General features: G+C 42.3%; 1 protein-coding gene across 5 annotated transcripts in view; it reads right to left on the bottom strand.

Moving 5' to 3' along the window:
* Positions 1 to 15,680, bottom strand: part of LOC126175669 (rab11 family-interacting protein 4) — a 954,952-nt gene that overhangs the window by 218,303 nt on the left and 720,969 nt on the right. For 3 of the 5 annotated variants that reach the window (XM_049922582.1, XM_049922583.1, XM_049922587.1), the window contains one exon: positions 8,109 to 8,153. The exons of the other annotated variants lie outside the window; for them this stretch is intronic. In XM_049922582.1, coding sequence (XP_049778539.1) covers positions 8,109 to 8,153 — 45 coding nt within the window. The remainder of the gene's footprint in view (positions 1 to 8,108; positions 8,154 to 15,680) is intronic. 5 annotated transcript variants of the gene reach the window in all.

Here is a 15,680-nt window from a genome sequence, read left to right as displayed (position 1 = left end):
TAACTATGAGATTGTATTATATTGTATGTTAACCGGGAACCTAGAAACGACGGAGAGACTCCGTCTCCGTCGCAGCCGTCCACAACCCCACGACGGCTACCGCAGTCCACTTCACCCCTCCGCAGCACCACACCGAACCACTCTTTCAGGGTTATTGTGCGGTTCGGGCCCCGGAGGACTCCCCCCCCCCCCCCTTACCCAGGCGACGTCTCCACCAGGCGAGTGTAACTCCTATGTTTGCGTGGTAGAGTAATGGTGGTGTACGCGTAAGTGGAGAACTTGCTTGCGCAGCAATCGCCGACATAGTGTAACTGAGGCGGAATAAGGGGAACCAGCCCGCATTCGCCGATGCAGATGGAAAAACGCCTAAAAACCATCCACAGACTGGCCCGGTTCACCGGACCTCGACACAAGTCCGCCGCGCGGATTGGATTCGTGCCGGGGTCCAGGCGCTCCTTCCCGCCTGGAAAGCAGTGCGTTAGACAGAACGCCTAACCGGGCGGCCAACTATAAGATACTGTTGTATTTTTTTTATTTTTTCTTACGCTTAGAATAAACGCCACTGGGGCTTTCTTTCTCTATAAATTATGGTAAGGTCTGCAAACTCAGTACTATTAAGCTTCGCGAGGAATGTTTAAAATACCTTTTTGACAAGTGCCTTACTGCTAGAAGACAGCATCTCTACCTGCGTGTGAAAGTCATGGTCTTCATGAGTTGTGCCACAAGGGTTATGTAAGCCCACTGTATAGCCTAGAATTAATGTAGAGCCTTATTTCAGCTCCGTTTGCAACGACTGTAGGTGGTTTGAAAATGAAGAAACTTGTTTTTATGCTTACTTTCATTCACTGATGAATGTTCGAATCATAGCCGGCCGGAGTGGCCGAGCGGTTCTAGGCGCTACAGTCTGGAACCGCACTGCTGCTACGGTCGCAGGTTGGAATCCTGCCTCGGGCATGGATGTGTGTGATGTTCTTAGGTTAGTTAGGTTTAAGTAGTTCTATGTTCTAGGGGACTGATGACCTCAGAAGTTAAGTCCCATAGTGCTCAGAGCCATTTGAACCATTTGTTCGAATCATTATATATTGAAACTCAACTTGCTGTGATGGTGCTTTCAGAATACAGACGTGTTTATAAGAATTAGTGTATAGTGTTATGAGAATGAATAGTTTTGAGTCTATACCATCCTATGGATACCACTCAAAAAACTTGACATTTTGACAAGTACTTCACGGAATGTATATCCATTACAGTCCTTTGTCATTATCAGCGCTTTCTTCTTGGCGGTTTACAACGGTATCGCTTTTTAAAAAGTATTTTTTTTATTTAGAGAAATATATATTAACTTATAAATATCGCGATAAATGACCCTGTCTTCGCGAATGAAATTTCCATTTTTATTCCTTATAAGTTGGTACAAGACATTCTTGTTTCATATGTTGGTGTCGGAAACAGGAAGTTGCGCTCAGTTCACTTGGAACATCTTCCAGCAAAAGTGAAAGACTTTTTCTTACATGAATCTTATAGTTACTTCATTCAGGACATCTATGCGTGTACGGACAGCTTCTGCACTGCTGTTCATGAGGATGGTAACACCTCTCTCTCGGTTCAAACCTAACAAATAAGAGGACTCATATCTGCTCCAAGGTGGTAATTCTGTAGTCGATAACAAAAGCAAGAACGCTCTAGAAACGAAGAGCATGTCGGAGGATACGTTAAACTTGTGGAAGTTGTTAATCCAGCATCTTCTTTGTGAGTTCCAGCACCCTTCTTTTCCACAAAAAAAGCACTAGTCATTTACTACTATCTTTTCTTAAGAGAAGTAGTGGAAAACACGAGTACATATAACACTAGGACGGACAGCAACCTCTACAAAGACTTCAAGGGGCGAGCATTAGCTCAGAAAAGAGTGAGATGCATGGGTACACAAGTTCCCAAACGTCTACTAGAGCACATTAAATGTCATTCACATAATTTGGAGGAGTTGAAGAGTGAATTTAACAACTTTCTGTTGGGATACTCCTTTAATACGATACCAATGAAGAACATCATCACAGAAAATCTTAAATTTAATGTTTTGCATTATATTATAGTTAGGAAGGACGGAACATTGGGGTTTAACGCCCCGTCGCATCGAGGTCATTAGAAACGGAGCACAAGCTCTGATTACAAAATGACGGGGAAGGAATCAGCCGTACCGTTTCAAAGGAACCACACCGGCATTTGCCTAAAGAGATTTAGGGAAATCACGGAAAACCTAAATCTGGATAGCCGAACGTGGATTCGAACCGTCGTCCTCCCGATCGCGAGTCCCGTGTCCTAACCACTGCGTCACCTCGCTTGGCATTTTATAACTGGCACTGAAATACTCTTCACGCACTTTCAACATTGTGTTGGAGGAAGGATCAACAATTCAGTTTATTTGTTATTTATTAAGGTCCCCATCACAGCTGCAAATAATATTTTTATTGGTAACTAGTTTCGAACATTTTTGTCCAATTTCAAATTATTACCTGCATTTGTAATCTTTGACTTCATATAATTTCGATGGAATATATAATGTGATTGTTCTTCATTCAGATCAATATAAAAAATGTGATTTAGTTGTAATCTGATTCCAGTTGTACCACATTCAAAATTCGATACGTCTCCTTAGTTGTTTGCACATTAATAAACCACTGGAATTATATTACAGTCAAATCACATTTGTTATACCGGTCTGATGTAAGAACAAATCTGTTACATCTTCCATCGAAATTATATAGAATCAGACATTATAAATGAACGTAATAGTTTGAAAATAAACGAAAATGCTCGAAATTAGTTACCAGTAAAAATAATATACGCAACTGCGATAGAAACCTTAATAAACCATAAAAACCATAGGCTTTAGTGACGTTAACTGATTTCACAGCGTTGCAATTATGTTAAATTACGTGCATATATTTCATGCAACACTGGCTATGCAAGCGTGGAAATCATCTAACAAGCGCGGGTGGCCTGTTATATGAATATCCTCAGCATCTTCTGCGAATATGGGTTATTACACTTTCCAGAAGTACGAATGACGTGTACTGACCCTGTTTATCAGACTCGTGTGTCGATGTCTGCCTTTGATGCTGGAGACCCCACTGTGCTATCTTTCACATACATACTGCAGTGTAATACACCAAGACTGCCGAGACGCAACTGAGCTAGCCCACATTGCTCTGACTTGTCATTGTCCATTAACTGGTACGTCAAAGCAAAGAAATCGAGCAATTCCGAGCAATAAATTGTGGTCGCGCAATTCCATAAAACGAAGTGTGATGAGACGAACGCGTGGGTTGCGCGCGTCGCCCTGCCTCCGGATTCCCCCGTATTTATAGAGCTCGTTCCCTGACAAGGCGGCTCGCCGAGACACGACGGCCTAGTTTACTGCGGCGACACATGCGCGTGCCACGGCTCAGCTGCCCGGAGGGCCGCGCCTAGAGCTGCCCTCACAAGGGACGTGAAAGCGAACGTGGACGTGGTACCAGGCACATTTTGTGACGTCACAATGTGAGTTTTCACGATGCGGAGCACTGCGAATCGTGAAAGGCACAATCATACGCGGCCAATCAGATGCAAGATCGATTTCTGCGTCACAACCAGAGCTTTGCAGACGCCGTACTGAATTATGTCATTTGCAGTCGAAGTCCATATTTGGAGGTTTTAATATTGAAACTTACTTGCTATAAATATATAGTGTTTCAAGGCAACGGTTCATTGAGAATCTCTCGACAACGTGCTGTTTTTGGCGCGATTTGTTATAATAGACTGAAAGGAAATATTTCGGTCATTGGCCGGCCGCGGTGGTCTAGCGGTTCTAGCCGCGCAGTCGGGAACCGCGCGACTGCTACGGTCGCAGGTTCGAATCCTGCCTCGGGCATGGATGTGTGTGATGTCCTTAGGTTAGTTAGGTTTAAGTAGTTCTAAGTTCTAGGGGACTGATGACCACAGATGTTAAGTCCCAGAGTGCTCAGAGCCATTTGAACCATTTCGGTCGTTGAAGGCCTTTGTGTATTACAGCTTGCCTTTTAAAGCAGCCAGTGCCTTGCAGATTTACCGAAAACGTGAAATTTCACAGTACGATTTGTAATGATTTAATGTGGTTCATTGTTGTCGCCATGACAAGAGTGAACTAAATTAAGTTATATTAGCCAATTAAGTTATATTGACTGGAAACTCTCCTTCAAATTCTCAAGGTGGCAGGGGTAAAATACAGGCAGCGAAGGGCTATTTGCAATTTGTACAGAAACCAGATGGCAGATATAAGAGTCGAGGGGCATGAAAGGGAAGCAGTGGTTGGGAAGGGAATGAGACAGGGTTGTAGCCCATCCCCGATGTTATTCAATCTGTATATTGAGCAAGCAGTAAAAGAAACAAAAGAAAAATTCAGAGTAGGAATTAAAATCCATGGAGAAGAAGTAAAAACTTTGAGGTTCGCCGATGACATTGTAATTCTGTCAGAGACAGCAAAGGACCTGGAAGAGCAGCTGAACGGAATGGAGAGTGTCTTGAAAGGAGGCTATAAGATGAACATCAAGAAAAGCAAAACGAGGATAATGGAATGTAGTCGAATTAAGTCGGGTGATGCTGCGGGAATTAGATTAGGAAATGAGACACTTAAAGTAGTAAATGAGTTTTGCTATTTGGGGAGCAAAGTAACTCATGATGGTTGAAGTAGAGAGGATATAAAATGTAGACTGGCAATGGCAAGGAAAGCGTTTCTGAAGAAGAGAAATTTGTTAACATCGAGTATAGATTTGTCAGGAAGTCGTTACTGAAAGTATTTCTATGGAGTGTAGCCATGTGTGGAAGTGAAACATGGATGATAAATAGTTTGGACAAGAAGAGAATCGAAGCTTTCGAAATGTGGTGCTACAAAAGAATGCTGAAGCTAAGATGGGTATATCACATAACTAATGAGGAGGTATTGAATAGAATAGGGGAGAAGAGGAGTTTGTGGCACAGCTTGACAAGAAGAAGGGACCGATTGGTAGGACACGTTCTGAGGCATCAAGGGATCACAAATTTAGCATTTGAGGACAGCGTGGAGGGTAAAAATTGTAGGGGGAGACCAAGAGATGAATACACTAAACAGATTCAGAAGGATGTAGGTTGCAGTAGGTACTGGGAGATGAAGAAGCTTGCACAGGATAGAGTAGCATGGAGAGCTGCATCAAACCAGTCTCTGGACTGAAGACCACAACAACAACATAGCCAAGTCAAGTGCTAAAGACAGTGTACTCATTTAAAATTGAGTACAAATGGAAGGCTGTAGACTCACGCATAACTAAGGCAAAGATAGATGCCGCCTATAGGAAAATTAAAGAGAGCTTTGAAGGAAAAAACAAGCAATTTTTTTAAACATCAAGAACTGACGTAGCTAGCCAGTACTAAGCAAAGAAGAAGTTGAAAGTTGGAAGGAATGTATACAGGATCTATTGAAGGTGAAAAAACTTGAGGACAGTATTGTAGAAAGATGTAGGTGACGATGAGATGGGATATATGATACTGCAAAGATTCCACTAAAACATCTGAGTGAAAAGAAGGCCTCTGGAGTGGATGACATTACCTTGGAGGTGTAGAGATCCTTGCGAGCGACAGCCGTGACGAAATTGTTTCATTTCGTGTACAATAGATAACTGACAGGAGAAATATCGTCAGACTACGAATTTAATAATGCCAGTTTCAGCGAAAGCAGATGCTGATGCTTGCAAAATACTGACACGAAATATTTACAGAAGAATGGAAAACCAGTAGAGGTCAACCTTGGGGAAGATCAGGTTGGGTTCCACAGAAATATAGGAAATATGAGGCAGTACTGATCCTACGACTAACCTTAAAAGATAGGTTAACGAAAGGCAAACCTCCATTTGTAGCACTTGTAGATTCAGATAATGTGCTCTGGACTAGTTTCCTTGAAATTTTAAAGATAGTGACGATAAAAAACTGGGAGCGAAAGACAAACCAATTTGCAGTTATAAGAGCCGTAGGAGTTGAGCCATAGGTGTGAGAAAGGCTAACCTACGTTTATTGAACTTTTAGATTTAGAGTGCAGATATCAAAGTGACTGCCTATTTGGATGCAAATGTGCTATATTACTTACAAGGGAAACTTCCCAGCGCAACTCCTCAGATTTAGCGGTATAATAGCCCGTCAAAAACTGAACAAAGATCAAGCATGACAACAGGAAGAAGGTGTACTGAACTGTGAAAATAGAAGCAAAATAGAATCAGTGAACGGTCTAAACTCAAGGTGTACAACATCGAGTGAACTTGACTAGCCACGGCGTATTGGTTATGTGGTTAGGTTACCATGTTGGACTGCAGAGGGGGACATCCGTATTCAAAGATCCCCGAACTGTGTCTTCTACTTCTGTAGTCTTGGCAACTGTCATACTATGCACTGGTTATAGAATATGAGTGATGTGGTAAGAATTTATTACAGTCTCAAGCAAAAGTGATGAATAGTGAGAGCAGACGAGAAGCCGCACAGACTTCTCACAGAAATGAAAACGAAGGAATTCAAGAGTCAAAACTTCAAAATCGGAACGCAAGGTTCATAGCATATGGTACTTGTATAGAAGAAATAGGAGGTACGTACGTCCAGAGGTCCCTTCCCTACACCTCGCTCTTGGAAACGGACGTAACACCACGACACAGACACAAATTTGAATACAGCGAACAGACACGTCAGTGACCGTACGGGCAGTTCATAATTTTGTGAAAAAAAGAAGGAGAAAATGGGGCACGATCATGGATTTTCCCCTTCGCAGTCTAACACGGTGACCACATAACCACGACGCCATGGGTAGTCAAGTTCACTCGATGTTGTTCATCTTGAGCTTGGTCCATTCACTTCTTCTATTTTGCTTATTTTTTCACAGTTCAGTACACAGTACAACGTGTTTCTATTTTCATGCTCGATCTGTGTTCAGTTTTTGACGGGGTATCCACTGGGCCATCTTGTCTCTAAATCTGAGGGAGTGGGGGGGGGGAGGGGGAGGGGGTTGCCATGGAGAATTTCCCTTGTTAGAGATTGTATCAGAAAATACGGCTAATATCACGCTAACACCTTTCAAATATATTTAATTAGTTCCTGCTGCTTACTCCATTATATATTGATTATTGCTAACAACATCTCGATATTATCGTTATCTCTTTCAATTCTATGACGCTTGTTTTAAACAACGTATATCTCTGCTTAGCGTCTTTGCTTGCTGTCAGTGCATGTATAGCACGTGACGTTAATGTAAATTCATATTATTGAATGTGTAAGCTCTAAGTATTTGTGAATGTGACTAGAAAAACACGCAACATAGTGATGCTGTGTAACGCACTGTACAAAACATGTATGCATTCAGAGTAAATAAGATCTATTCACTGTTAACAGGGCTACATGTGTTTCAAGTTTTTGATGCAATTCCCTCCTGAATATATATTCGATTTTCATTTCATTTTTCGAATGCTTATCAAACCGAAAAGTCTTCACTGTAGGGCACTGTGGCAGTCAAAAGATTAAAGAAGTGATTAACGGTTCGTTCTGTAAGTATAGTGCAGCCAGCCGATGATGAACAAAATTTTCAAAACCAGTATGGAAAGTAATAATGATTTGTGTTAAAGAAATGTGTCGAGTTAGTGGCTGGTACTGTACAACCACGGAACGCTCATGATGTCATATACTGACAAAAACGCTACATAATTTTTTTCAAGTTAATATTTTCTTAAAGATTTTGGTCTTTCTTATTAATTTAACAGAAGGATACTTTGGAATATTCAATGTTGTGTATGAATGACAGCGTTCTCCATGAACTGGCTAATCCTCTTGCAATCCAATACAGTGTCTGCTTCAGATAGAACAACGTGGTTAGCGCATGGACGAGAGAGCAAACGTGCGCTTGTGGTGGAGAGGGCTGCAGTCTCAAATCACGTCGAGAAGTACTTGCCGTGAGAATTATAAGATCGCTTCTGAGCGCGTACCAACCGCAGTGGAAACTACAGTACGTTTGGCATGTTCTACGCAGAGTTACACGTCCCGTGCGAGGTCAGCATAAGCAGCAGAGCGCGATGGGATGGGATACTTACTGTCTGAAGGAGCCCCACCGCCGATTCGGCAGGTTCTCGTTGTGGCTGCAACAGTAACGCCAGGCATTAGCAACTGTTCGTCTCGATGGCAAGTGGTACAAAGCGTGATAACCTCGTGCAGCCAATGTAAGTGCATTATCTCTGTTGGTATTTAATGTTGATTAAGGTCATGCTTCACATGCGTTTATCATCGCCACCATTACCGACACCATCATCATCACCACAACCAATCAACATCACCAAATCTGACAATTTGGGTGCACAATTTATACTGGATTATGAATTCTACAGTTAGTTATGTCGTCATCGCAATTCCACCACCAGTACGACCTTCATCATAATCTCACCTCCACCATCTTCAACATCACTACCAATCATCATCTCTAATATTATTAATACCAATACCAATCTTATGAAATTTATTAAGACGGTTAACTTTCACCTTCAGTAATACTGCTTTCACACCACTACGACGAAGCCCACAATTACAACAGATCGCCATCTATGATGCTGGCAAGACAAATGCGTTATTTATGCTGCCGTATTTAGCATGCTAACGGCACATTTTATTTCTACTAAAGTTTGTAGTAAACCGAACACTGACTACGTAATATATGTTTTCTCAGGGCGCGTGGAGTGAGTGATATGGACTCATTAAAAACCCTGGAATATTCAACCTGTGAATGCGCTTGGAAAATATATCGGAAACTATTAGACAATTAAGAACTCATTATCCCGAACGTTTGATGTTCAATTTTCTTCAAAGAAAAAAGAAAATGCGAGTGATAAAATCTCAAATTACGATGTGCGGGGTTCACTTTCAGTAGTTTATAGCGTTTCTCCACAGCGTATTTTACAAAACGAATATACGATTACAACACACATATTCTTTTCCTCAGTCAGATTTCGTATTTCACACAAGTTGAGGCGCTCAACTTTTGGCCTCAAATTACTTTTGAGCCGTTAAAGAGACGTGTAATCTATTTTCACCTGGACGAACAGGAGCAGAAACTCAGGAAACAAACAGCAATGCCGTGTCGAAAATTCATCACTATAAGAGATGTAGTTATCGATTTAGTTTTTTTTTAATAAAACTATTTTTTTGTGGCCAGAATAGCAGACCTCTATTAAACAAGTTCAGTGAAATCACACTCTAAAATTACATTCAATATAGGAATTTTTGTGCTGTCGTTTTGAAACCAAATATCGTGAACAAGAAAAAAAAAACCAATGAAAACATGTGGCGACAAATTACTCTTGTCTTAATTTTTTAAAGAGTATATTCCAAATATAAACCATCTGCACCACGACACTTTCGTATACACTGGCGAACTTATTGCTGTCTACATATCTATAATAATCACTTTACGTCTAACAGTAATCCGCTCACGCATATTTCTCTAATTTACGTTCCAGTGACTTGTAAACAAACGTTGCCTCTTGCATAAACAATATTTCTCCACAAAATCATTCTCTTGTCGGAGAACCCAGTGACAGCAGTCATAACGATGTTGTATCTCTGTCATGTACCTCTTGATGTAGAAAAGTTGGAGCGGGTGATATTTATGTCTACAAAGAACACGCGAACGATTCTTTGGCTGACACCAACTTCTCTTTACATTTGACGAGGTGGCATGCGGATTTATTGCAGGAGCTGCTAGAACCGCCACTTTTGGAGTTTCGTTGGTAGCTATCTCCCTTCGTAAACTTTTTCTTGGTGCAAAACTTCCGTTCTCGCGCGAACTCTTTTCATGGCATTAAAGAAGGTCGGACGATTTGGTCGGCGATAACTTTATATTTCTGGTGCTCTTGACGATTTTTGGTGACATTCGCTGTAAATAAAGAGCTTGTTGATCAATTATTCATTAATAAATGGCATTTTACTGCTGAAAATGGTTTACGATTCACTAACGATTCGACTATGTGGATGTTTTACTAGTAGCGCACTTAAAATTAATTGCAACATTCGTCATGACAAACGTGATATACGAGGGTAAGTAAAAAAGTAAAGGGACTTTCGAGAAAAGAAATATATTTATTCTAACGATAGAAAGCTGAAACAGACATTTTTTCTACATAACCTCCCTGCACTTTAACGTACTTTGCCCAACGTTTCACAAGTTTTTTCATTCCGTCCGAAAAAAATTTTTTTGTAACACCTCTAACCAATTTTGCACCGCATCAATTACTTTCTGCATCGGTTGCGAATCTTCTTCCCTGAGCGCTTCCTTCAACAGTCCAAACAAATGGAAGTCACTTGGAGCAAGGTGTGGACTGAAAGGGGGGGATCCAGAAATTCGGATCCCAACTCCTTTATTATTTCGGCCATCCGTTTGGTAGAATATGACCAAGCGTTATCTTGCTGCAGGATGAGATATTTTCTCAGTTTTCTGCGATGTTTGTACCTGATTGCAAGTTTCAGTTTAGTTCGCAAGACATCACGATAGTTCTCGCTGTTCATGAACGGCAACCACACCTTTCATGTCCCAGGATAGTGCTAGCATAATCTTACCAGCTGATGTTTGACGTTTAAATTTTTTAACTTCTGGTGATGATGGGTGTTTCCAAACCAAGCTCGCAGCCTTACTTTCCGGTTCGTTATGAAGTATCCACGTTTCGTCTAAAGTAACGATTTGGTGTAAAAATCCATCTACCTCGTGACGATAATGAGACAAATGTTTGCGAGAGATGTCGATTCTTAGCGCCTTATGCTGCGTTGACAATTCTTTCGGTATCCACCTCGCACACGCTTTCCGAAAATTTCGCCTGTCGTTTGAGATGGAATACGCTGAACCGTAAATGATATGTAAAGTATTGGCGGTTTCGTCCTTTTTGATTCGTCTGTTTTCCATCATCCGTCACGAGAACCTTCGTTCCTACTTCAGCAAGTCAATCTCGAGGCTTTTGTTGACGAAGAATTCTGTTATTACCTTATTATACAGTAACGGGGCGGCTCAGATTTGGTAATGTCCTAATGTTTTTCTCAATGAGAAAGAGAGGTAACCCACTGCTGTCAGATACTAGCTGGCTCTCAATGTCATTTTCGGTAGACATCCCAACCCGCCTGAACGAACTCAGCTTTAAATATCAAGGAGAAGATAACGTCGCATCAGGGAAAAGATGACGTCGTACAAAAGATTCCAGAGAAAGCTGCATTGTTTGAAGCACAACTGCAAAGAGAAAACTTTTCTCGTCTTCATTTTAAAGAGTTTTGTGCTACATTCCCCGAAGATGTCAATCTTGATTTTCCGAAAAAAAATATTCCTGACTTGCAGAAGCACTTTTTTTATAGAGAATTTCAGATATTGACAGCACTGAGAGTAACATTCTTCTATTCCAGAATCCGTTTGATTCTAACCTTGATGACGTGGCAGTTGACCTACGGACGGAGCTCACTGATTTGCAAATACCTTGTTGAAAGAGAAAGAAAATTTGTTGAATTTTACGGCTACTTTCTCATAATGAATTTGCGAAACTGAAGAAATTTGCCACTGGTATTACATCAGTGTTTTGAACAACATATGTCGGAGGGCAACAATTTACAACTGAAGTCAGCATATCCAACGAGATTTACTAATGTACATTTGAAACCAACTGCCTTACCTGAATGCAGCAATACCGAACCATAAGATATCTAGAAAACCAAACGTCAGTTTCACGAACATCAACGTTTTTTGCCGCTTAATTTGTGAGACACGTGCACACTAGTTACTTTTTGCTAACGTCGCCTTCTTTGATAACATTTTTAATAAATAATTAAATTGGTTGCCCTCGGTTCTTTTGTGCCTTACATGTCACTCACCCATGGTTAACATGGAATGTTGAACTTATTTTTTCGTCTATTCTCTCAGGAGTTTCGTTCCAGCTTTTAAGTACCGTACAGAATGATGATGCGGCCCGCGCTCCTTGTTTTGTAAGTTATCCCGCTGTGAAAAACGTTTGGTTATATCTGGTCTAGGAAGAAGCAGGTTTCATGACAGGTAACTTTGCCCTAGGCAGCAACTGAGAAAATAAAGAACTCGGCAATGGTCTCTGTGTTTTTCATTAATGTAAAACAGACAGCTGTGTCCAAAGAGATGAGATACGAGCTGATATTAAGGACTGGGCCGTTCCTGGAAACGGAGTGTATGATGGCGCGAGAGATTATTCTCGCATCTGATCTGCATACAACGGTGGACGGCCTAGACCTGAATTTGCGCTATGTTGGCCAGCAAAATAAGCTCTAACAACAGTTGTAACAAACATGTCAAAACAGGCTGCTCAACTACATTGATTTACAGTATATTCTAGAACCACAGATTAATTTATAAAACTGTTTACCTTCATCTAGTTATCTGGCAGGATGTGTCGAAAGACGAATGTCTTTACTGACTGCGACAGTATGCGTTTGCTAAATACTCGGTCATTCACCTAGTCTTACTTACCAGACATTTGGTGGCGATGCGTTCAACTATTTATATGATATATGGAACATCCACCTCCGCAGAACTCCGTGGATAGACATCAGCGCTGCGGCCATGACGCAGAGATCCAGGGTTCGATCTTCGGTAACCAACTTCGCTTTTTAGTGTTCGGAAGGTGTGTACTGGTATCCACACAGCCTCCTGAGATGTAAGTAGTAGATGAGGAGTCAAACTGGATGGCCCACACCTGTCTGAGTGCCACACAGCGTTTATATTATTTACTCCTAGATTGGGCTCTACCGCAAAGTAAAAAGTTCGTTGTCGATTTCAGGTGAGTGTCTCACGTCGAGTTTAGTTCAGTATGTGTTCATGTCTCTGGTTCCCGTTGCTTTCGCGAATCTCGCACAAGTTACACGTGTCCCATAAACTGTGTGATGTTGAGGCAGTCCCGTTGCTAACACGATTCACCAGATGTGACTTTGATAGAACATGTGTTTTACTAGGTCGGACGTCACCTCCGACCAAGAGCCAATACACGAGACGTCAAGGGCCAGCCAGAACAGGTGTGGGCCAGATTGGCACAAGAAAAGATACATAGTATTTATTACGCCCTTCCCAGCCGAATTAATGCATGCATCCGGGCCAAGGGGCGTGCAATGTCGTACTGTAAGTGGGTTTGTCCCTATAAACTGTGTGATGTTGAGGCACTCCCGTAGCTAACACGATTCCCCAGACGTGACTTCGATAGAACATGTGTCTTACCAGGTCGGACGTTAGCTGCGGCCAAAAGCCAATACACAAGACATCAAGGGGCAGCCACAACAGGTGTGGGCTAGATTGCCACAACAGAAGATACGTAGGATTTATTACGCTCTTCCTAGCCGAATTAAAGCATGCATCCAGGCCAAGAGGCGTGCAGTGTCGTATTGATAAGTGGGCTTGTACTGTCAAGTGCTTTATAAATATGACTCGATATTGTAATCACAGAAACATCACATACCTTCCACAACCCGTGAAATTTCGTCTCCTCTTCTCCTACTGGATGCTTCACATTTTTGGCAGGCAGTGTATTTTTAGAACGGCGCATTAATAAGCTGTCTACAGCACATCGCTGTCTCGCAGCTGCGTTCCAGCTGTCGACAATATGTACGTTGTTTTATTCCAGTAACTAAATTATCCTACGTGTATACACTGATGTAACAAAAGTCATCGAATGACAATACGCACTTGTATTGTCGCATCGCGTATACAACGCATAAAAAGGCAGTGCATTGCCGGAGGCCGGCCTGTGTAGCCGAGCGGTTCTAGGCGGTTGAGTCTGGAACCGCGCGACCGCTACGGTCGCAGGTTCGAATCCTGCCTCGGGCGTGGATGTGTGTGATGTTCTTAGGTTAGTTAGGTTTAAGTAGTTCTAAGTTCTAGAGGACTGATGACCTTAGAAGTTAAGTCCCATAGTACTCAGAGCCATCTGAACCATTTGAACCATTGGCGGAGCTGTCAATTGTACACAGGTGAGTCATGTGCCCGACTCCATTATGGCTGCACGACAGGGATTAACAAACACTGAGTGCGGAATGTTAGTTTGTGTTAGATGCATGAGACATCCCATTTCGGAAATTGTTAAGGAATTCAGTATTCCAAGATCTACAGTGTCAAGAGTTTGCTGAGAAACCCAAATTTCAGTCATTACCGGTGACGAGAGCAACGGTGTTTGAGTAGAGTTGTCAGTGCTAACAGACAAGCAACACTGCGTGAAATAACTGCAGAAATCAATGTCGGACGTACGACGAACGTGTCCGTCAAGACAGTGCGGCGAAATTTTGAGTTAATGGGGTACAGCAGCCGACGACCGACGTGACATATCAATTGGATCCTAAATGGCTAGAAAACCGTGGTCTGGTCAGATGAGTCCTGGTTTCAGTTGGTAAGAGCTGATGGTAGGATTCGAGTGAGGCGGAGACCCCACGAAGCCAACTGGTATGGGTTTTGTTTACATGGAATGGACTGGGTCCTCTGGTCCAACTGAACCAGTCGTTGACTGGAATGGTTATGTTCGTCTACTTGGAGACCATTTACAGCCATTCATGAACGTGTTTCCAAGCAACAATGGAATTTTTAGGGATGTCAATGCTCCATGTCACCGGACCACAATTGTTCGCGCGATTGGTTTGAAGAACATTCTGGACAATTCGAGCGAATGACTTGGCCACCCAAATCGCCCGATGTGAATCCCATCGAACATTTATGGGACGTAATCGAGAGGTCAGTTTGTGTAAGAAATTGTGCTCCGGCAACACTTTGACTATTATGGACGGCTATGGAAGCAGCATGGCTGAATATTTCTGCAGGGGACTTCCAACGACGTGTTCAGTCCATGCCACGTCGAGTTCGTGCGCTACGCCGGGCTAAAGAAGGTCCGACACGGTATTAGGAGGTATCCCATGACTTGTCAGCTCAGTGTAGTCTGGTGGCCTTCGACTCAGTCGTTTTGTCTCAAATTGATAGGTTTTATTTTATCCGCCCTCCTAGAAACACGGAAACACACTGCAGGTCACCCACTGTATCTGATAGTCGTTTTAAGAAACGAAGCAGAAGTATGACGAAGTTTGGATTTGGAGAGTTGGATGAGACAGGGTTTGCAAGAGGCAGAGTGTCTGCAGAACATACAATCATGTCTTCAGGATCCATCTGTCCTCTCACTGATACAAGGCGTGTGACATTTAGACGAGACGTCTTTGCACTTTGGCGGATTCATAGCGGCCTCTGGCGCAGGGAAGCGACCAACGCGCGCTTCACACGTGAGGCTCAACACGTGACGGGCAGAGCCTGAGCATGTGTGGTTTCGCATCGCGTGACCTGCCCCGTGTTTCCGACGTCAAGTGCAAGTCCAATGTCATCAGCTGTTGCGTACAACGATTCTACAGTACAACTGAGCCATTAGAATTAGATGAGGTTGCACCTGTTAGTATAAAAGGGCATCTTACTAGTTTAAATGGCAAACAAGAAGCGAAAAGGCGTGAAAAACCATCGAATGGGTCGATCAGATCAAGACGAGCACAAGTAAGTCCAGAAAGACTGAACATCGGCGTGAATGATGCAGTCTGATAGAGAAAGTAACATATGATAAATAATTGAGCGTCTCATACATCTGTTAAGCTGCAAATTGCGG

The sequence above is a fragment of the Schistocerca cancellata genome, chromosome 3, assembly GCF_023864275.1.
Source record: "Schistocerca cancellata isolate TAMUIC-IGC-003103 chromosome 3, iqSchCanc2.1, whole genome shotgun sequence".
In the NCBI taxonomy this organism is placed as follows: domain Eukaryota; kingdom Metazoa; phylum Arthropoda; class Insecta; order Orthoptera; family Acrididae; genus Schistocerca; species Schistocerca cancellata.
The sequence above is the reverse complement of the archived record's forward strand: the minus strand, read 5'-3'. Positions and strand labels throughout refer to the sequence as shown.